Source organism: Periophthalmus magnuspinnatus, chromosome 10, assembly GCF_009829125.3.
Source record: "Periophthalmus magnuspinnatus isolate fPerMag1 chromosome 10, fPerMag1.2.pri, whole genome shotgun sequence".
In the NCBI taxonomy this organism is placed as follows: Eukaryota; Metazoa; Chordata; class Actinopteri; order Gobiiformes; family Gobiidae; genus Periophthalmus; species Periophthalmus magnuspinnatus.
Genome location: NC_047135.1, coordinates 16,675,905 through 16,700,444, shown reverse-complemented (window position 1 = coordinate 16,700,444; position 24,540 = coordinate 16,675,905). Strand labels below are relative to the sequence as shown.

The window sequence follows — 24,540 nt, the reverse complement described above, 5'->3', positions numbered from 1 at the left end:
GACTGAGCACACTATGGGCCAGTATAGCTCACCTAGACCTAAACTTTTATTCTTTTTTGCCATAAAAATCATGTTAAACGAAGTATCAGAATTTACTGCATTTTTCCACACAACTACTTCTATTTTACACAACCATCCGTATTTTTTTGTTTTACGCGTCGAATAAATGACTGGGAAAATCCCCGCAGCCCCGCGCTCTCATTCATCACCTTCAGGACAACAGAGGCAGATTACTGTAATGACGGTAAAATATTTAGATAGCCCCATGTCTCCGCTTTGAGACGCCGTTTGAATTTACATGAGAGCACGACTGGGCGCGGAGTTACGCTGCTGGAAAGTCCGCAACCGCGAGTCTAATGGCGACGATAGGATCCGACGCTACAGGGATAAAGGGGAGACGGGGAGACAGCGCCGGGCGACATACACCACAATCTGCCAATGGATGCGGATGCCTGGGCTGATATATCAGTCTCAACTGTGGTCCGAGTTTCACGAAGGCCGGAATTGTCACTGAACGGATAATGGCGATTTTGACGAGACGGAATCGGGCACTTTGAATGAGCTCGCCCAACTGTTCAACTCAGACACTGAAGAGGAAGAATTCAACGGATTCGTGAATGAGGAATGAACTGAAAAAGTGAGCTTTACGTGTTTCTTTCACGTGTTTACAACTAAACAAGGCTGGGAGATATTGTGAATATGGACATTAATGTTTGAACAACGTTGAGTTATTGTTATTGCTTTGCACTATTTCGAGAGTTACTATATTGTGAATGCATTAACTTGTTTTGAGTGAACAAAGTTTTCAGAACTTTTTTTTTTTATTCTATTAATAAAGTTTGACTGACTGTTTTGTTGACATTCCCTTTAGCGCAGCTCCATCTCGTGGATGCGTAACACAACCCCAGATACTACAGTAGTTTATATTCTATGTGCCTTATAATGCGGTGCGCCCTATATATGGAATTTGTTTTAAAATAGGCCATTCATTGAAGGCGCGTCTTATATTCCGATGTGCCTTATGATGCGGAAAATACGGTAGCATAAAAACCTGACCTGACTGAGAAAAATGGATATCATTTTTGGATTCAGCGGTGCTAAATGGTCCTAATTCAGTTGAAAAAACACAGACAACTTTCAAAAATGTTTTTTTTTGTAACCCAGTGTAATATACCAATTGTATCAAGTATAAAATATTTAGGAGTTCTCATTCACTCCTCCTTAAATCTCCTGATTGAAAATAACTACAAAAATCTGTTGTTTACCATAGATGGAGATCTTAAAAAGTGGGCCTCTCTCCCAATGTCGTTTCAGGCTCACATGTCCGTAATCAAAATGAATTTATTGCCCCGTGTAAATTTCATGAGCTCCATGTTACCATTCGCCCCACCACATGACTTTTTCAAGAAACTACACTCAATTATAAGCCTATTTCTCTGGAATAAAAAAAGCCTAGAATCAGGGCTTCAACCCTGTCTTGGCTAAAATCCTTTGGAGGGATGGGCCTTCCTAACTACGAATGGTACTCATGGTGCTTTGCTTTAAGATCACTTACCGCATGGATTAAATCTGGAAAATCTGCAGCTTGGGTATCAATTGAAGCACAATTGATTAAACCTCATACTATGCCCACCCTGCTACATGCTAAATTGCCATATAAAACCGTTAAAAGCCGTTATGGACCCATTATTACTCATCTTCTAGATGTCTGGAACAATTAACAACTTACTGGGGAAAGATGTCCAATATTTCCTTCAGACGCCAATCTTTCATAACCATTCACTTCTAATTGATAAGAAACCCATTTCTTTTTTACCGTGGTAGCAAAAAGGGGTTCGTGACTTTATAGGTCAGAATGGATTAAGAGAGTTTCATGATCTACAAAAATGCTATAACTTACCAGGTACATCTTTTTTCTTCTACCTACAGTTGCGCACAGCAATGCGTTCACATGGGGTTCCTTGGGGGTGCATGCTGGAAAATCACCCCATCCACACTATTTTGGCTAAAACACAAAGCTCTGGTACGATTTCTGATTTGTATAAGTACTTGTCAGAGCTCCCAGAAAAATTTACTGATCGAGCAGCTTTGGAAAACTGAACTGAGCGATCACTCAGAGTGGGATTGGAATCACATCTGGTCAAATATCTCCCTTTCATCGAGGAATCCCAATCACCAGATGATTCATTATAAAATAATTCATCAAGCTTACTTATACCCTAGAAGATTACATCAAATGAAAATAAAAGACAACCCTCACTGTGATTTCTGCGCTAGCAAAACTATTGGCACATTCCTTCACATTACTAGCAGGCCTCACAGCTGCCAAAAAAATTGTAACATGTTGTTGGAAGTCACTTCAGCCTCAGACTGTAAAAGGGTGGCTTTTGTCTTACTGAGAAATAATTCAGCTGGAGTTTTCTGCTGCTCCAATGCACGGAGCAAAAGCCAAAAACATTTTTTGCTGGTCCGACTTACTAGCCAAAATCTAAATCTGAATATATCGTGTTTATTTTGTACTTTTTTTTCTTCTTTTTTTTGCACTATGTGGATGTTTATGTCAAACTGTAGATACATGAAAGATACCAATTTGTGTATGCTCCAGGTCCTTTTTATATATATATTTAGTACATAATGAATATGTATAATCCAATTTCTGCTGATGTCTTTTGATGGAGGAAATTTGCTGTTACTGTATGGAAAGAATTCAAACCTGGAAGGGATTATTTATTTATTTATTTTTTAATCTTTATTATTTAACTTTTTACTTTTACTACTACTATTATTATTATTACTACATTGTATTGTTTTTATATGTTTATTTTGAGTTTAATTTGTCACTATTATTATTATTATTACTATTAATTTTATTAACTAATTTATCTTCTTTTTTTTTCTTTTTATTTTTTTTTGTTGTCTATATGCCCATCGGGGTGGGCATATAAGATCTGTTAAATAAAAAAGTAGACCTTTTTTATCATGTTATCTTGTATTTAGAGTGATTTGTGGATGCTTGAGTAATCTTTATACTTCTGTATTCAAGATGTCATTCCTCCGATCTACCCCCTTTTTCACCACCACCACCAGTACATGCGTGCTGCTCTGTACTCACTTAATCTGCGATACCTTTGGTAGCATTATGACTCAGCTCAGCTATGTCGTGACAAATCCGTTGCTCATTAGCGTAATGTTGCTGTGCGCCATTTTATTGTGATGAGGTTTATGGTGACATATCATAAAGGAGCAGGCAGGGCTGCAGTTTTCTAATATGTAGGGTTAATTTTTTTACTGTTGTGTTATTGCACTTATTATGTGTCATATATATTTATTTAAAGAACACGTATTGTGCTTGAGCCTGCTATATAGTTATAATCTATGACAAGAAATAAGTCAGCTGACTTCCACATTAGAAAACTGCAATGCTCACAAGGAGCAGACATTTTTTTTCATTTGCACCAAAAGGACTACACAACAATGCCGAATCCTACATGTATCTCCGATTAAAAAAATAAAATTGAAAAACAAAGTAAGCAGTGGGCATATGCTGATGGTGGTGAAAACGGAAATTTATCTGCAATATGGCGTCTTGAAAGTAAGTGATTAAAGCTTGCTCAAACACAAAGACTCCACAAATTACTCCAAGTACAACTTCAAAAGGGTAAATGAAAAGGGGAACAACTATAACACGGTTAAAAGTTCTAAAAAGTCAATTTTGATGTCCTGTACCGTAATATTTGTATTTCTCATTTCGGCTTGATTTGTGGCGCTCATAACTCCAATCTTTAGTCATAAAAGTAGATCACATTGTTATTTTTAGGTGCCATGTTAGAGACTGGTCTTACTCATGACTTAAAACTGTATGCTTGCCAAAATCCAAACCCTTTCTCCTCCTGTTCAGGTTTTGTTGCCAGATCTCATGGGTCAGATCCAGGACCACAGCAGATAGCTCTCTCCCGTACAGGCCAGATATCCAAATTATAACATTTGGTTTAAAGCAAACTCTACAAGATAATTATAAGACATGTGTGGATGGCCTTTTAACAAGAATTTCTCGAAAAAAAAATAAAATAAAAAAGATATCACTATATTTAAGATTTTACTAAAAGCCCAATCATTTCTGTAAAAAAAAAAAAAAAAAAATTGGTTGGACACTGTCAGCAAAAATGACCATTATATAAAACCATTATATTAACATTAATTAAAGCTGCAAGCCCGTGATGATGGCTCTTGCCCCAGCCCGCCTGCCCCCCTACACGACTGCCTGGGCCCAGCCACCATCCAGCCACTATCCGCCCCCTTCACACCGTTTCTATAGTGCAGTGTGGTCATTGCATTGTAATGGTGGTCTCTGGTGTTGTACCAGCAACCTTGTGCATAACACAGCTATGGTGTAATTGACTTTTCTGCATATTGAGAGGTATGGAATATATTAGCCAAGTTTCATGCTATTCTGACAATGTTAGATATTTCATGTGTACCATAGGGGGCGCTATAGTGGCCACTATACATGTGTTTTGGTTAACTGAGATGGAAAAAATTTGTTTGTCTTAGACCATTGAAATTTGGTACGCATATTCCACTCATCGTACTGAACAAAAAATTCAAAGAGGACATTACTCTATTTCCAACTGTGCAGGCGTGACAATGTCAGAAATGCTCTCATTGGAATGAATGAAGTAGTATTACATAGATGCTGATTTTCGTTGGCCCTCGCCACTCACACAGTGATGGTGCCGCTCACGGAGTGATGGCAAGGGGCATTGTTCTTCCTCGATTTCCTTTAGGCCTGAGCCTGAGACAATGTCCCAGCGAGGGACTCATTAAAACTGTGTCCGGAGCCCAGAAAATGGCAAAAATCAAGTAGTAAACAAGCCCCAACATAGCAGTCATCCATCCATCCATCCATCCATTTTCTTCCGCTTATCCGGAGCCGGGTCGCGGGGGCAGCAGTCTAAGCAGGGACTCCCAGACTTCCCTCACCCCGGACACGTCCTCCAGCTCCTCCGGTGGGACCCCAAGGCGTTCCCAGGCCAGCCGAGAGACATAGTCCCTCCAGCGTGTCCTGGGTCTTCCCCGGGGCCTCCTCCCGGTGGGACATGCCCAGAACACCTCCCTAGGGAGGCGTCCAGGAGGCATCCTGAGCAGATGCGCGAGCCACCTCAACTGGTTCCTCTCAACGTGTAGGAGCAGCGGCTCTACTCCGAGCTCCTCCTGTGTGACCGAGCTCCTCACCCTATCCCTAAGGGTGCGCCCAGCCAATCTGCGGAGGAAGCCCATTTCAGCCGCTTGTATCTGCGATCTTGTCCTTTCGGTCATTACCCAGAGCTCATGACCATAGGTGAGGGTAGGAACGTAGATTGACCGGTAAATCGAGAGCTTCGCCTTCCGGCTCAGCTCCTTCTTTACCACAACGGACCGATACAGCGACCGCATCACTGCAGATGCTGCACCGATCCGCCTGTCAATCTCCCGCTCCATCCTTCCCTCACTCGTGAACAAGACCCCGAGATACTTGAACTCCTCCACTTGGGGCAGAGACTCACCACCCACCCGGAGAGAGCAAACCACCTTTTTCCGGTCGAGAAACATGGCCTCGGATTTGGAGGAGCTGATTCTCATCCCGGACACTTCACACTCGGCTGCAAACCGCCCCAGTGCCTGCTGCAGGTCCTGGCTCGAAGAAGCCATCAGGACAACATCATCTGCAAACAGCAGAGATGAAATCCTGTGGTTCCCAAACCAGGCCCCCTCTGGCCCCTGGCTGCGCCTATAAATTCTGTCCATAAATATAATGAACAGAACCGGTGACAAAGGGCAGCCCTGGCGGAGTCCAACATGCACCGGGAACAGGTCTGACTTACTGCCGGCAATGCGAACACAGCTCCTGCTCCGGTCATACAGGGACCGGACAGCCCTTAGCAAAGAGCCCCGGACCCCATACTCCCAGAGCACCCCCCAAAGGGCACCACGAGGGACACGGTCGAATGCCTTCTCCAGATCCACAAAACACATGTGGACTGGTTGGGCATACTCCCATGAGCCCTCGAGGACCCGATGAAGAGTATAGAGCTGGTCCAGTGTTCCACGACCAGGACGAAAACCACACTGCTCCTCCTGAATCCGAGGTTCGACTATTGGTCGGATTCTCCTCTCCAGTACCCTGGAATAGACCTTACCGGGAAGGCTGAGGAGTGTGATTCCCCTGTAATTGGAACACACCCGCCGGTCCCCCTTCTTATACAGAGGGACCACCACCCCGGTCTGCCATTCCACAGGTACTGTCCCCGACCGCCACGCGATGTTGCAGAGACGTGTCAGCCAAGACAGCCCCACAACATCCAGAGACTTGAGGTACTCAGGACGGATCTCGTCCACCCCCGGAGCCTTGCCACCGAGGAGCTTGCCAACCACCTCAGTGACTTCAGCCAGGGTGATGGACGAGTCCACCTCTAGGTCCCCAGTTTCTGCTTCCTCCTCGGAAGACGTGACAGTGGGATTGAGGAGATCCTCAAAGTATTCCTTCCACCGCCCGACAACATCCCCAGTCGAGGTCAGCAGCTCTCCACCCGCACTGTAAACAGTGTTGGTGAAGCACTGCTTCCCCCTCCTGAGGCGTCGGACGGTTTGCCAGAATCTCTTTGAGGCCGTCCGATAGTCCTTCTCCATGGCCTCTCCGAACTCCTCCCAACCCCGAGTTTTTGCCTCTGTGACTGCCCGAGCCGCGGCACGCTTGGCCCGCCGGTACTCATCAGCTGCCTCAGGAGTCCCACGAGCCAACAAGGCTCGATAGGACTCCTTCTTCAGCTTGACGGCATCCCTTACTTCCGGTGTCCACCACCGGGTTCGGGGATTGCCGCCGCGACAAGCACCACAGACCTTACAACCACAGCTACGAGCAGCCGCATCGACAATAGAGGTGGAGATTCCGGGGGAGGTTGGAGACATGGACTCCGAGTGGGACATAGCAGTCAGTGGTATCAAATTTTTTTTGATGTGACACTCACATCAAAAAATAGAACATGTCAGGACATGACAAAAATGATATTGTGGCCCCGCCCTAAAATGTACAAGAAGTCGGCCATATTGGATCCCACCCGAGAATGACAAAAGTGCACACCCTCGCATTCAGGACATCTCCTCACACAGTTTTCATTCGAAACACTTCAAATTTGGCCAAAACCCACTAAATCCATGTGTGATTAAAGATTATCAATTATATTTTGAATATAACTTTGGGTGTGGTCATGGTGAATTTTCAACAAAATCGCAAATTTTGGAATATTAAAAAAAAAAAAAATCTCTTTCACACATTTTTTGTTGGAAAAAAGCTAATATAGCATTTATGTTCATTTGTGACCTGAATGCAATGATATGCAAATCAAGACGGTCTTTCACAAAATGGCTCTCTAGCACCATCTTCAAATTTCATTTTCAAAAATTCATAGAAGACAATCGATTTGTCGTGGACTTCACAGGGGCCTATTTGTGATGGGGCACAATGTGAGAAAGTCACTTGGCTGTAGCTGTTACAGAGAAAAATAATGGGTAAAAATTCTATTATTATTATTGCTGAAGACCCCAAGAAAAAATAACAAAAAAGATGACTCAATAGCGTCCCCTCAAACTTTGATTTTCATTGGGCCAATGGGAGCCCGAACTGGAAAAAAGTCAACGTAAAAATCTGAAACTCACTTAAAAAAATTAAACATGTCAAAACATGACAAAAATGATATTATGTCCCCGCTCTAAAATGTACAGGACGTTGGCCATATTGGATCAAACCCGGAAATGACAAAAGCGCACACCCTCACATTCAGCACATCGTCTCGCAGAGTTTTCATCACAAACACTGCAAATTTAGCCAAAACGTCCAGTGTTTGTCTCTGATGTATAAATCCTCTCTGATCTATATTAATTATCTCTGGCAGAACATTTTCTAATCGACATGTCAATATTTTTTACATTAAGGACACTTATGGGTCTATAATTTCCACATTGTTGTTGTTGTTGTTTGTCTTTATTTTCTTTCGGGATCAATAAAATAATGGCTTCACTCTAGGAGGGAGGTATTTCACCCGTTTTTAACACTCAGTTAAATGTTCACAACAACTGCGGTGCCAGACTTTCTTTCAGACATTTATACTATTCTCCTGTGTACCCATCAGAGCCCGGGGATTCACCAAATTTCAACTTCGTAATGGCAAAGTTTACTTCTTTAATTGTGATCGGCTTTACTAACATCTCATTTTATGAGTCTTGAATTTTAGGCAGCTCAAGCCCATTCAAAAACCTATCAATACACTTCTCATTAACTGGTGGTTGGGCATATAACTCTTGATTGAATTTCCCAAAACATTCTTTAATTTTCTCCCTTGAGTCTACAACCTGATCAGTAGTAGGATTTTTTTTTAAATCTTATATATTGTATTCTCCCTTTGCTGTTTTCGTAGTTTATAGGCTAGGATTTCTGCTGATCTTGCTCCAACCTCATAGTGTTTGTTTAAAAAAACGTCAGCTTTTTTTGCACTTCTAGATAATAAATCTCATCTATTTGTTTTTGGAACCTTCTTTGTTTTAGATCTCAACTGCACATTGGTGTTTTGGCTGTCCTTGTTTTGCAACTGTTTCAATTTTGCCTGTAGGTCTGCCAGACGTTGACCTCTACTTTTTTTCATAAATGCTGTTAGAGAGATAATTTTCCTTCTTAAAACAGCTTTCAATGCATCCCATAAGATTATGGGCTTAATTTTGCCATCATCATTCATTTCCAGATATTCTTTAATGTCTTTTTTGATTTTCTCCACTATTGTTGAATCATTAAGAATATATGAATTAAGTTTCCACAAGTTTCTCTTTGTATCTTTTTTAAAAATCTACCAACAGGATTATTGGGCTATGGTCTGATAAATCTATCTTTGATATTTGAGAATCCTTTATCGTAAGTCTATCAGAACTAAAAACAAAGTAATAATCAATCTACAAGTATACAGAGAAAAATGTGTATAGTCCCTGGTTCTTGGGTGCATATCTCTCCATACATCTATAGCCGCCAGCTCCTCCATCAAGGATCTAACTTTTTTGGTTAGTGAGTTACTCTGGGTGCTCCTCCCCGATGAGTCCAGGTTTGGGTCTAGCCCGATATTAAAATCGCCACCACAAATCACCAATCCATGGGACGTGGCCATCAACTCAAAGATGCTTTTATAGAAGAGCCAATCACTCCCTGGTGGAGCGTACACATTTATCAAAGTTACATCAATGCCCCCTACTCTACCAGTAATCTTAATGAATCATCCTCCCTCATCTATAATCTCGGACACATGTTCATATGTCAGTCCACTGGATATTAATGTGGCAACTCCTCTCTTATGAGCCTGTTTATATGATGAGGCGAATACATGTTTAAATCCTTGTCTCTGAAGCTTAGCGTGCTCCAGCCCACACATGTGTATCGTGAAGAAAAGCTATTTGAGACTTTTTTTAAGTTTAGAAAGAATTTTAGTTCGCTTAATTGGATTTAATAACCCATTAACGTAAAAAGAAATGCATATCAATACACCACTATGCATATTTCCCTAGTCTAAAAACATACTCAATTCCAGTCAAGACCATTGTGTAGCAACCCCTTTTAACGTAACACCAAACAAAAAGTACAACTAAACACTGTAATAATTAAAACGGGTAAACTGAGAACATTCATACCCCCTTCCAAAAGTGAGGTCCTGACTCTATTGGACCTCATCTCTGAGGGATATCCTCTTTGGCCTGCCTGGCTTTGAGGGCCCTCTATAACAGTCATTTTACTATTGTCCGCGTAGTACTTAGTTCACATCCTGCATCCAAGTCCTTAAATTCTACTCAAAATATCCATTCCATACCTGTCCATTTTAGCTCCATCAGTTGCTGGTGCTCTCAGTAGCCTCCCACCTAAACACCTGTACCTTTTCCTTAAGTTCCTGTTTGCGTCGTCCCAGTGCTGGCTTCCGAGTGTAACGCTGTAGCGTCACCAGAAAGGAAACCGGGCACTCCACCCTTGTTACCGGTAAACCCCTATCAGCCAGATCTGATGCCTCCTCTACTAAATCATATATCTTCGTCTCATCCTTCAGGAAGACTTCAAGTTGAGCTGGATACAGTGTTTGGAATCTTTTGCTACTTGCTTTAAGGATTCTTCTTATCTCTCCGTATTCCTTTCTTCTTGCCAGGACATCTGGCACGTAATCGTGATCCAGGTTGATTTGGTCCCCTTCCATGTGAAACGTTTCCTTTGCCAGGTCGCTCTGAGCACTTGGTCCTTGGTCCGGTAACTTTGAAATCTGATGATTAGAGATCTGGGTTGGCTGTCCACTCGGGGCTGTGGCGCCAAAGCTCGATGCCCTCCTTCGATTAGCAAATCTTTAGTTGTTGGCAGCTCCAGGTTTTCACGCAGCAACTGCTTCACAAAGGGAATAACTGATAGAGCTGTGGACCCCTCAGCCCCCTCTGGGACATCGTAAATTCTTATGTTCTTCCTACAGGAGTGTCCCTCTATGTCAGATACTTTTAATTGAAGCTACACTTGTTGCTTCACCAACTCTGTGATGACGTCCTCCGCCGCCTGCACACGATCATCAGTAGTTAGGAACTTTTGTTCCACTTCATCCAATCTCACATTTGTCTGTGCAATATCTTGCTTTAAGTCACCAAATTGTTTTTTATTCTCCCCTCTCATCTCTCTCCATCAGGATTAATGACAGTTTATCCTCACCACCAGCCTCACTGCTGCCCTCATCTTGGCTAACAGAGCTAGCATCTTCTTCGTCAATGTTTTTTCTCATATATCGGAGCGGTACTCCTCGGACCTTTCTTGGATGTAATTTTGTTCCCCTTTAAAAACATTACTAGTGTAACAAAACACACTACTTAACTGTACTTAAGCGGACTTTTCACGCCGCCATCTCTGGTGGTGACCCTGAAGCGGAAACCAATTGTGCTTTTTATCTTGAGTTTTTGAACAATCTAAAGCACACGTGTCAAACTCAAGGCCCAGGAGCGGAATCTGGCCCGGCGTGTCATTTTATGTGGCCGGGACAAGGTAAATTAAAATGTATGACTGTCTTAAAATGTCAGTTTATCAATAGATAGGCAGTTACACAGTCATTTTTTTATTTTTTTTAATATATTCAAATTAGCCCTCGATGAAATTGAGTTTGACACCCCTGATCTAAAGAAACTTATCAGGCTGTATTTGCTAATGTGAGTGAGGGGCTGACAGCGCAAATCACTTCTGTCAGTCTGTCCCAGGGCAGCTGTGGCTACAATGCATCTCTGACAGGTTAGTGCTCTATGAAACATCTCGCATTCTGAGAACTTCAGGGACTGGCCTCCTGCTGGAGGACTAAACATGGGGAATCTTAATTTCAGTTTTCTGCAACTAAAACCTGGAACAATCTTTCTGAAGATGTGAGACAGGCCTCTACTTTGACAATGTTTAAATCTGGGCTCAAAACAGTTCTGTTTTAGCTGTGCATATGACTGAAAGGTTTTTATTCTGCACCCTTCTCTTTTAATGTTCACTTTATAATGATTAATTATGTTTTGATTTATTTGTGATTTTAATGTCTTTCTTATTCCATAAAGCAAGAATTACTGTGTGTACGAATTGTGCTATAGAAATAAACTTGTCTTACCTTACAATAGTAGTTTACCACCATCAGGTGAATGAATAATGCAATGTAAAGCATTTTGGGTATCTTGAAAGGTGCTTTACAAATCAAATGGTTATTAATTAATTAATTAATGTGTGGAGTGGTGGACGATGGTAACTGACGAATATTCCGCCATAGACCTGTGGTGGAAATTTAAGTATATTCATGTTGTGTCTTTAAATGCATTTGATATGTGTCTGTCAGACCCAGACCAGACATGTGTGAAGCTCTGTCTCCATCCCACAGGAAACTCACTGTTTTACCTGTCTAAGTGTAAGAGTTCATTATGGGTGTGAAACAAAAGTCACTCTGCTTTGAAATGTATGTAGCATTGTCATTCTGATATAAAATAGTCAGAGCTCAGATGCTCAGTGGTTGGGTTATTGAAACTTGGATTTAGACTGAGAGGGGAACTGGGGGAGAGGCCGGGAGGCTCCCAGTCTGTGTCCAGGGCCTGGGCCCTGTCCTGTCTGTATCTGCTGTAACAAACAATAAACCTTTTTTCCTGTATTTCAAAATTCACCGAGCTTTGCAAATGGATTACTTTTCAACTAGAACTGTAATTTTTTCCACAACAATAATGCTGTCAGAAGAGTGGGATCCACGAGTGGTCGTCCAGAACACAGTGAAGATGGAATTTTGTGTTCCTTTTGGTTTCTGTCCTGATGCATAAATCTTTCAAAGAAAAACATGGATGGACATTGTTTTCTGTCCTGGATCACCACCACTGGATTCGAACAAGGTTTACTTGGTGAGCTTTTCCAATACAGACTTCTTTCCATTTGAAAAGGAAATCTTCATCTACAAAGACTGGTAAATCAAAGGAGAATGTATTTTGGAGATGCAAAATGCTTAACTAAACATACCCAATGGCCATAGTTCTGATCCTATACCATTTTTGACTCATCTCACAACTTTCCAGTCTTTTTGCCTCCAAAATCTCGTGTGTACCACCATGCTGTCCTAACAACGTGCTGTTAATACAATCCAAACAACAATGACCCTCCCCACTCCTGATTTCCTCACTTTTGGGACATAGTTTATAGGCCACTCATCCTTTTAAGCCACTGAAACTAAGATATTGGAAGTTACGAATGCCAAAACATGTAAAATGTGGAGCAAAACTTCAAGAGGATATGGACAGAAATGGATTCCAACAGAGGAGCCCTGCTGTGCTGACTGTGCCCAGTCACTAGCCCCGCCCCTGATCCAGGTCTAGTCCATGGGACTGTGATGACTGTAGCTCCACCTATGACGAATTGAACATGTTTTTCTGCACTTTGCTTTATATAATATCTAATATTAGGACCTATTTGAATTTATTTTCCAGAATGAGGTTTAGGGTCATTACAGTTAACTACCAAACAGTCATGGGTGAAATTCCCCTCTAGTGGTAACTAGCTAGTAAACAGTCAAACGGGTGGAAGTCCCTGATATTTAGCGAACAGTCACTAGGTGAAACTCCTATCTAGGGTTACTAATTGGTAAAAGGCAAAAATGGTGAAAGTCCCTGTGTAGTTGAGCGTAATTACGGCTGAACTTCTTTTTTTTTTTTTTCATGAGGGAGAGTAAATTCAGCAGTCCATCTAGGTCTAAGAATGGAGATAATATGTGACTGCAAAAATGCAGACAAATGTAAATTTACATAATGTCAGCAGTATGCTCTAATTCACTCACAATGTCACAATCTTAAGTGTGAAAAAAAAACAGTAAAGAGAAAAAAAAAATTCAAAAACAAAACAAGAAAAAAAACAAGAAAAAAAAGAAACAAAAGAAAATGGTTAAGTACAGAGCGTGACACAAGAAGTGAACTGTACATTTGTGTGTCCTTGTACGTGATCAACCAAACTGTGTGGTGTGAATGATGTGACATAAGAACATATGTGTGTAACAGCTAAACCATTGTAAACCGTGTCAACAAGAAAATGACAGGATGCAGTTTCAATTGATCCACTCATTTTCTACATTTCTTTGTTTCTTTATATTTCTTTTTTGAAAGATTTTTTGTTCATTTAGTTGGGTTTTTTGCCTCCTGCAGTGAGTTTAATGAAGAAAAGTCCAGGTGGTACCAAAAACCCTCCTCAATTGTAATTGAAAAGAAGAAACCAAATTCTTTCACAAATTCCCAAAAATTGTAATCAGCTCTCTTAAAAACAAAATGAAGGCCTAATCAAATCTAGTAGTGATCACAAATCCAAACTGACTTGACTGACTTGACCATTCTTGATGACTAAGCGCCTGCGATTTTTATATATATATATATATATATAATTTTTTTATTTTTATTTTTTTTTTTACAGGAGATGCCGATGCTGCATAATTTCTTTTATTTTTCTTTACTTGTTCCTATGAAATAATCACACACTAACAACAGTAACAACTAACCAATAACAGTTTTGGGCTTCACAAAATGTTTCTTTCAGAACAGCAATTTAACTGTTCTCTTGCAGCAGAAGACAACCAAGCCAAAAGTGACACGTGTATATATAGATATATAAATGTGTCAAAGGGGAATATTACAAATTTAGTTTATTTTTCAAAACTGAATTGTGTGGAAAAAAGGTGTTATCATTTAGAGACTGTTTTCCATTAACTAAAGGACCTGTAACCTGACAACATCTGAAGCCAGAGATAAGTTTCCTGAAGTTACCTGAACCAAAAACACTTCCTGAGCAGGAGGACACATGGTCTTCTCCTGGGCAGGGGGACAAATGGTCTTTTCCTGGGCAGGGGGACACATGGTCTTCTCTTGTGCAGGAGGACACATGGTCTTCTCTTGTGTGGTCTTCTCTTGTGGAGGAGGACACATGGTCCTCTCCTCAAAGCATCATTAAATCCGTCCGTCAAATAGTTCTATATATTTCCACCTTCAAGGCACTCAAAGCGCTTTACAACAAGGAAACATTCACCCATTCACACACAAGTGTACGCAGACACTGAGGGCGAGGTGGGTTAAATGTCTTGCCCAAGGACACAACGACAGCATTAATCTGTGTGAGCTAGAATCACACCACCAACCTATGGATCAGTGGATCTGACCGCTCAACCAATGATGTTTATGTCGAGAGTGGGATATGAACTGCCAACCTTTGGATCAGTGGACAAACACTTTACCAACTGAGCTACTGTTGCCCCCTGTTGCTACTGTCGCTGGAGGAAAACTTCAGAAAAGTTCAGCCGTTCACTTCTTTTCATGTGACTCAAAAGAACTAAACCTGATCCTCGTGTTCCCAGCCACAGCCCTGAAATTGACACATGGGCTGAAGGACAACTCCAGAGATGAGCTGTGGCCAGAGAGACGCCAAGCTGCGTGTGGATGAAGAGTACAGCCATGTGTGGTCAGACGGAGGACAAAGGGACAGAGGACAGGCAATGGGAAAGATTTAACTGAACAGCACCACTATCATGTTAAAACAGCATTCATCTTCTGACTACAAATCATAAACAAACTGAACTGAACAAGGAACTGTTGAATTTGCCTCCATCTCCATCAACAAACTAATGTGACTTCATCTACATGAGCTGTGTTTTGGATCCACAATAATGAATGTTTTTGTGCATGTTCTGTTTGTGATGATTGTTTATGAAGTGCGATTAATGAACAATCAAAAGGGAGAAAGTGTAGTGGAAATTTAAGTATATTCATGTTGTGTCTTTAAAAGCATTTGATATGTGTCTGTCAGACCAAGACCAGACATTAACATGTGTGAAGCTCTGTCTCCATCCCATAGGAAACTCGTTGTTGTTCTACCTGTCTTAAGTGTAAGAGTTCATTATCTTATGGGAGTGAAACAAAAGTCACTCTGCTTTCAAATATATGTAGTGTTGTCATTCTGATATAAAATAGTCAGAGCTGAGATGCTCAGGGGTTGTTTAGACTTGGACTTAGAATTTGGAGGGAGACAGGGGGAGACGCCAAAAGGCAGACAGTCTGTGTCCAGGGCCTGGGCTCTGTCCTGTCTGTATCTGCTGTAATAAACAATAAACCTTTTTTCCATAACAGACCTTTAATGATAGTTTGCCCTTACCTATGATATCAAACCACCACTGGCGTTGCGTCTCTGTGAGGATGATGCCCACCAGGTGATTGACAGGTTCGGTTTCCATGACGGCGAAGTTGAACTGTGGCTCTTCAAACGTGATCGGCTCGGAGACAGGGGGCGGGACCGATATCCACTCTATGTCTAAGCGTGCCGTGCTGGACCGTGCTGGTTTGCCCTGGTCCGTTGCTTTAATCTGTAAGAATTAGCATAAAGATTAAATTTAGAGGTGTGTGAGTGGGGACCGACCCAAGGTCACAGTGGCTTGCAAAAGTATTCATGAAACTTTTTCCCATATTGTCACGTCACAACCACAAATTAAAATACATTTTCTTAGCATTTTATGTGAATGACCCACACAAAATTACACACAAGTGTGAAGTGGAAGGAAACATTTTACAAGATTTCCAAATAAAAAAATAAAAAAACAAACTTAAAAGTGCAGCGTACAAAAGAATTGAGCCCCCTTTTTCTTGAATGCAACCAATTGCTTTTAGAAGTTGCCTGATGATTTTGGAAAGATTGAATGTTGACCTAATGACTAAAAAGAGTCCACCAGTGTGTAATCTTGTCTCAGTCTAAATGTAGCTGTGCTGTGAAGGCCACAGAAGTTTGTCAAGAGTGTTGGGGAGCAAACCAGAAAATGAAGTCAAAGGAGCACACCAAACAGGTCAGAGAAAAGGTTGTGGTGAAGTTTAAAGCAGGGCTTGGATCTAAAAAGATTTCCCAAGTGCTGAACATCTCAAGGAGCACTGTTTATTCCATCATCTGAAAACGGAAAGAGTATGGCACAACTGCAGACCTACTCAGACATGGCCGTCCACCAAAACTTACAGAACGAACATGAAGAGCACTCATCAGAGATGCAGCCAGGAGGCCCATGGTGACTCTGGAAGAGCTGCAGAGATCCACAGCTCAGGTGGAGGAATCTGTCCACAGGACAACTATTAGTCGTGCACTACACAAATCTGGTCTTTATGGAAGAGTGACAAGAAAAAAGCCATTGTTGAAAACCAGCCATAAGAAGTCTCGTTTACAGTTCACTAGAAGTCATTTGGAGGACACAGCAAACATGTGGCAGAAGGTGCTCTGGTCTGATGAGACCAAAATCAAACTTTTTGGCCTAAAAGCAAAACGCTGCGTGTGGAGGAAAACTAACACTGCACATCACTCTGAACACACCATCACCAAGTCAAACACAGTCATTCTGTGGGGGTGCTTGTCTTCAGCTGGAACAGGGAAGCTGGTCAGAGTTGATGGGAAGATGAATGGAGCTAAATACAGGGCAATCTTGGAAGAAAACCTGTTGGAGTCTGCAAAAGACTTGAGACTGGGGAGAAGGTTCACCTTCCAGCAGGACATCGATCCTAAACATAAAGCCAAAGCGACAATGGAATGGTTTAAAGCAAAACATATTCATGTCTTAGAATGGCCCAGTCAAAGTCCGGACCTAAATCCAATTGAGAATCTGTGGCAAGATGTGAAAACTGCAATTCACAAACGGTCTCCCTCCAATCTGACAGTACTTGAACTGTTTTACCAGAAGAATGGGCAAAAATTTCAGTCTGTAGGTGTGCAAAACTGGTGGAGACATACCCCAAAAGACTTGCAGCTGTAACTGCAGCAAAAGGCGGTTTCACAAAGTATCGTCTTAGGAGGTCTGAATACTTTTGCATGCTGCACATTTCAGATTTGTATTATTTTGTTTTATTTTTTTTACTGGAAATGATGTTTAATTTTCTTTCTACTTCACACTTACGCCATTGCAAGCCATTGTATATGGGTAATGTGACAGGGAGGAGTCATTTTGATTTTGATTAATTAGGATTCAAATAGACATGTGAAAGACAAGCTAAACCACATACATATTTCAATCTACCTCTGGGACTGCCTACATAAAGCATAATAAGTTAGAATGCAAAATTATTGACATAAATAAATAAATAACTTTTGAAAATTTTACCTTTTGAAGAAAAAAATACACTTCTGTTTTACTGCTCATGACAGCAGTGCATTTTAATAACTAATTATTGCAAAGTTTAGATTCTTATTTGGTTTCTCTTGTTTTTATTTTGTTAATAATGACAAGTGGAGCACATATCACAAACACAAAAACATTTTGATCATTCTTGGGAAAATAAGTCATGATACTAGTGCCAATGCTATAGGTCTTAAAATGCATCATACGCTGTATGAAATGTTCACAGAAGAAATTTGGTCATGATTTGGCCAAATTCTCTTCAGTGGCACCTATACATTAAGTGATTGTTATGACCATTGCTTATTGTAATATAATTGCTGGGTTTCAAATGACATCACAACATTCTATAGGCCAATAATATTTACGGTAATACAGATGGGTTACCTGGCCAGCCAGAACCACACAAAGACGAGTGGGTGTGGAGCCATATGTTGTCTTCCCCATTTCAGAGGGAGTGACTGACAGATTGATTAACCAATCAGAGACACATGGTCCATCAAAAACAAACATAGCTACTTACACATAAAAAAGAAGCAAAAAATCAACATAAAAGGACTAAGAAACAACACGTATTTTTTGCAGAAACAGATGGGCACAGCTAAAATGAATATTATTACATTTTAATTTAGTTGTTATATAGCGAGGTCATGTCACTAATTGAAATTTTCAGTTTCAACATTTATGAATTTACCTTTGGTATATTTCATGCCAAAGTACATTGTAATCCAAGGGGGAATCTGGCTTTTGCCCCCATCTAGGAGTATGACATCATTACATTCTAGAAACCACATAACTACATCCAAAATGGACCAATGTTTTATCTTTAATACAGGACAAGTTGTGCGTGAAGTGCAACCCTTATCCAAAAATCATCTAGTATCTATCTGTGAGTTCCTGGGCATAGCAGATAAAATAAAGGCTAGCACGAAAACACGCCTATCTCTGCTCACACATATCCAGTTGCACATTGAGAGAGAAGAAATGCAAGGGTTTGAGGATGAAGGAATGTCAGAACTGTTGCTGCTGAATGATAAGATTACTGAAATAATAAAAGTTGAAAATGACTCATATGAACAAAATGTAAATGAAAGAGGTGATCCAGGGCATGAAAAGCAGCCTGATGCTACTTTAGTGACAGAGACAGCTAATGTAGTAAACAGCAAGTGGCTTATCGCCAGCCCCCCGTAAGTAGCCACCCTGTGAGTAGCACACTCAGTCACCAGCAACCAGGCCCTTATTGGCAAAAGGACTTCAAGATATCTGGCGAAATAGGTGAGCCAGGCCAAAAAGACAAACTGACATTTTCCAGTCTGGCTCATCAGATAGAAAACGGATTGAGCAGAGGCTACTCGGAGCTTGACATTGTAGATGCTGTTATCAGAGCTATTTTGCCAGGTCTCCAACTACGCAGCTACCTGGAGGGGAAGGCCCAGCTCACCTTGCCCACTCTCCGCCACAACCTCCGCACGCATTTCCAGGAGAAGAGTGCCACTGAACTGTATAAACCACTAGCTTCAGAGGTACAGAACCCCAAAGAGACTGCCCAGAGTTTTCCTATGAGGGTTTTAGATTTAAAACAAAAAGTCTTGTTTGCATCCCAAGAGTCAGAGTCAGGACTTAAGTATGATCCAGCACTAGTTCAGCGTGTGTGCTCACACACCATACTCACCGGCCTGCAGAGTGACAGTGTCAGGATAGACATGCAGCCACTCCTGTTAGACTCCGAGACACCAGATGAACTCTTGTTAGAGAGGTTAAACATGGCTTGTGCCAACGAAGCAGAGAGAAAAAACAAGAAAAGGTGTTTAGCCTCACAATCAGCTACTAGTGTGAGTGTGGTTCAGTTAGAGCAGGAGTGCTCAGACTTTTTCAGTATGTGAGCTACTTTTAAAATGATTGTGTCTGAAAGATCTACCACGTAATACAAAAATGTTAAACATATATTTATTCGTAAATGTATTATGAATTCTTACATGCACAGTGCATTTTGATGTACCTTGCACAACGTCATGAGATAATACTGCACAACACAATTGAACTTCTTAAATGTTCATAATTACTTGTATGATGATTAGTGCTCTGATGACTTGCACTGAATGGAATCAGTGAGGGATGCATAGTTCGGACAGTAGCTTCTGACAACCAGCCAGGAGTAAAATTGCATTTTTCATTTGAAAGCGATAACAGAGCTAATCATGTTGAATACGGTTTTGTCTTTTTTTTTTATAGCCATAAAAATCATGTTAAACGAAGTATCAGAATTTACTGCATTTTTTCACACAACTACTTCTATTTTACACATCCATCCGTATTTTTTCTTTTACGCATCGAATAAATGACTGGCAAAAAACCCACGGCATCCGCGCTCTCATTCGTCACCTTCGAGGGACAACAGAGGCAGATTACCGTAATGAAGGTAAAATATTTAGATAAGTTTTGCCTCCGCTTTGAGACGCCGTTTGAATTTACATGAGAGCACGACTGGTTACGGAGTTACGCTGCTGGAAAGTCCGCAACTGCGCTCTATCGGCGACAATAGGATCCGACGCTATAGAGTTAAGCTAACTTGCGCTTGTTTATACGTGTGCAGCGCCCATGATGTGACCTAGGGTCAGGTGTAATGTGACTGGGATGTGATCTACCCAAAATGCCTTCGCGATCGACTGGTAGATCGCGATCGACGTAATGAACACCCCTGACTTAGAGGATGCGGTACCTGTCAAGAATCCAGTGAGAGAGGTTAAAGCTAAAATACCTGCTGAACTGTTTACCGAGCTAGCAGAACTTAAGACAGGTGTAGCGTCCCTGAAAGGACTCAGTGCAGAGATAGCTCAGATTAAAGAGACGCTACAGCAGCCAGTGTCTAGCCTTCAGTCATATGCTCCACCACCAGTTATGCACTATGACAGGGACCCCCAACGGCAGTTCCACAGCCATCAGGACCCCCGCCAAAGATCACAACCCTCTCAATATCAAGCACTGCACTATTCAAAACGCTTAGCTCGCTGGGAGAGGATGTGCCACGTCTGTCAGCAAACCGGAGACAATGAGCGCTGAACACATTGCTACCTCTGTGGGAGCGGAGAACACTTTCGCGCTGGATGTAGAAACAGAGGCACGAGACCCTCTAGAGAGAGACATTTAAACAGGCAATGGTTACCACTGAGGGACGAGTGTTAACCATTGCTCATAACAAGTCCCGACAATGTGCCAACTGTAACCAAGAAAATCCAGATAAGGTCCTGAGACAGTGTTCCACATGTAAAAAGGCACTTTACTGTTCTCCAACATACCAGAAGAATCACTGGAACAAACACAAACGACAATGCACAGAGCTTAGGCCAAACAATGAGACAGTCCATATCCCGCTACCACCAGCCCAGGTAAACACCCCTCACAAATTTACATCTCTCGTGGGCAGCCAGTGCTTGGTGGAGTGTCTCCTGGACGGTCACAGACTCTAGGCTCTATGGGATTCAGGCTCACAAGTGTCAATAATTGATGAGAGATGGAAAGACTATTTGCCACATATAAAACTGAGAGATGTTACTGAGATCATGGACTCGACTGAACTGAGCTTGACCGCAACTAACGGGACCAGCATGCCCTATCTCGAGTGGATTGAGACAAGCTTCCAACTTTCTTCTGGGACAGGACAACCTGAGAAAATCATCATTCCCATGTTGTGGAATTTCTAATAGTCAAAAGCCTTAAAGATATAAAAATCAACAGAGAAGTTGTCTTGAATCAAAGGTCTGGCTTATTGAATCAACTGTGCACAATTGTCAAAGAGCTGTGTCCCTAGCAGTGTCGTCTCGCCCTCAGCTAACAAATGTAAACAATACAGAGTATTTATACCACCAAAACAATCTTGCCAGTTTAGTCTAATCCAAGTGGCTGGAGGACACCAGACACACGAACGAGAGATACACCTTATACATAACAACAGATGGGATTACGAAGGTTAGGTCAAAATGATCCATAAAAATACAAATAAAGATTTATGCTAAAGAAAGCCATAACACTGGTAATGAAAGGTTATTATTTGCCCCACCCCATTATAGGTTATAATGTCATTTAATATATCCTGAATAAGACTGCAAAAGCTAAGGTATTTAATACAGTGAGAAAAGCATCCCCCAGCCTCAAAAGAAACAAGGTTAAGGCTTTTGTTCGAGCTGTCAGTACAGATACAGTAAATGAGTTCAAAATAAAAACAAAAAAAGACCATATCACGGTACCTAAACAAAGTCACATCCAAGTTGAGTGCCGTGTAGTTGCACAGCCATTTAAACAAGACATGACTATACTATTTGAGCTGGATTTAAATCCTCAGTGGCCAGACAATCTCGAGTTCTTTGATAGCCTGGTTACAGTTAAGAAGGGCACTGTACCAGTCATAACTGTAGATGTCTCCAATCCCACTGACCATAATATAGTCCTTATAGGTCGCACAGTAGTTGGTACAGTGCAGACTATTACTGCTGTCTTACCTGACCAAGTTTGAAAAAGCTACTGTAGCTGCAGTTAACCCCACAAGTACACAGCCACCATGTAGCTCTAGTGAAAAGTGGGACCCACCTGTAGATCTAAGCTCCCTCAGCGCAGAACAGAGAGTAATAGTCAAGCAAATGCTTAGAGAGGAATGTGACTCATTCTCTAAAACAGACAATGACATAGGCTGTATAGAAAATTTAAAAATGACCATTTCCCTTAAAGATAATGAACATGTCAAACGCACCTATATGTCAGTGCCACGCCCGTTATATCAAGAGATGAAAAGTTACTTACATGATCTAATAGCACAAGGCTGGGTCAGAAAGTCAAACTCCTCTTACTCCTCACCAGTCGTGTGCATTAGAAAGAAGGATCGTACTTTAAGACTGTGCATAGATTATAGGGACTTGAACAGAAAAACCCATCCCGACCGCCAGCCCATCCCTCATGTTCAGGACATTCTGGACAGTTTAAGGTGGTAATTCCTGGTTCTCACTGTTGGATCAGGGGAAAGCTTCCCACCAGGGATTCATGTCAGAGGAAAGTCACCCACTCACTGCTTTCATGACCCCCTGGGGACTGCATGAGTGGATACGCATCCCCTTTGGACTTACGAATGCTCCTGCAGCATTTCAACGTTGCATGGAGGAGTGTCTGGATGGACTTCGTGACAACATCTGTGTCCCCTACCTGGACGACACATTGGTGTACAGCAAAACCTTCCAATATCATGTGGAGGATGTGAGAAAAGTTCTCCAGCGTCTAAGAGACTTTGGTATCAAACTTAAGCCAAGCAAGTGTGACATTTTTAAATCGGAAGTGCACTGCTTAGGCAGAATAGTGTCAGCAGAGGGCAGTAGAGTCGATCCTGCAGATTTTGAAGCAGTAAGAGCACATAAAGACACCAAACAACAAAATGTTGGTCAACTTAGAAAAATGTTAGGCTTTCTGTCATACTACCGGCAATACATAAAAGACTTTTCCAGAAAAGCAAGCTGCCTATATGAGCTGTTAAAGGCTGACCAAGATACAGAGAACTTAACTATGACAAAAGTGACAAAGACAAAACAGAAGAAAGCCAGTCCAGTTGTGCCCTCAACAAAACAAATAGAGTGGACGGACCAACACCAAAGTGCACTCGAGGAACGAATAGACTGTTTGCTTAACCCACCAGTGCTCGGCTTCTCTGATTTTATGCAGCCATTTATCGTACACACTGATGCTTCACACAAGGGACTAGGAGCAGTGCTGTACCAAAGACAAAATGGTAAACTACGTGTTATTGCTTATGGCTCACTCACGTTAACAGCAGCTGAAAAGAACTACCATCTCCATGCAGGCAAACTTGAATTTTTAGCTTTAAAATGGACAATCACAGACAAATTTAGAGACTACTATGCCCCGACATTCACTGTGTTTAGTGACAACAATCCACTAACATACATTTTGTCCACTGCCAAACTGAACGCAACAAGCTCAAGATGGGTCGCAGAGCTTACTGATTTTAACTTTACTATCAAGTACAAACCGGGAAAAGAAAATGGTGATGCTGATGCTTTATGGAGAATGCCCCTTGATGTAGAGACACTAATGAAAGACTGTTCTGAGGAACTTCCTCCAGACTCCATTGCAGCTGTAGTTCAAGCCATTGAGAACCAAAAGGACACTCCAGCTACATGGACCTTATCAGCAGCAGCCATGTCAGTCATCGTACAGCAAGGTGAGTCAGCTGAAGCTTCTCTCACACCCATACCAAACGAACAGTTAAGCCAAGTACAAAAGACTGACCCTGTTATAAGTCCGGTGTTACAATGTAAACAGACAGATTCAAAGCCACTGGCCAGAGAACTCAAAACTTTCAATCCAAAAATAAAATGTCTGTTCAGAGAATGGGATAAGCTAGTGCTAGATAATGATGGGATTCTGTACAGAACTACTTCTGTCCGCAAACAGCTGGTCCTGCCAGAACGGTTAAAAAAGGCAGTGCTTGAAGAGCTGCACAATAATATGGGCCCTCAAGGTGTTGACCGCACAGTGTCTTTAGTACGTGACCGCTTCTGTTGGCCATATATGCAAGCAGATATCGAGCATTATGTGACCAAAGTTTGTTCCTGTGTCAAACAGAAAAACCCCAATCATGGCACAAGAGCCCCTTTGACAAATATTGTAACAACACAGCCCTTTGAACTTGTGTGCATAGATTTTCTTCACCTCAATAAATGCAAAGGTGGTTATTAATATATATTAGTGATAGTTAATCACTTCACACGATTTGCACAAGCCTACGCCACTACCTCAAAGTCAGGGAAAACAGCTGCTAACCTCATCTTCATTC

General features: G+C 41.6%; 1 protein-coding gene across 1 annotated transcript in view; it reads right to left on the bottom strand.

The window, feature by feature from the left end:
* The window catches only part of fat2 (FAT atypical cadherin 2), a 193,255-nt gene that overhangs the window by 106,959 nt on the left and 61,756 nt on the right, over positions 1-24,540 (bottom strand). Inside the window, exon 6 of the mRNA XM_033974109.2 lies at positions 15,716-15,923. Within this exon, the coding sequence (XP_033830000.2) occupies positions 15,716-15,923 (208 nt within the window). The remainder of the gene's footprint in view (positions 1-15,715; positions 15,924-24,540) is intronic.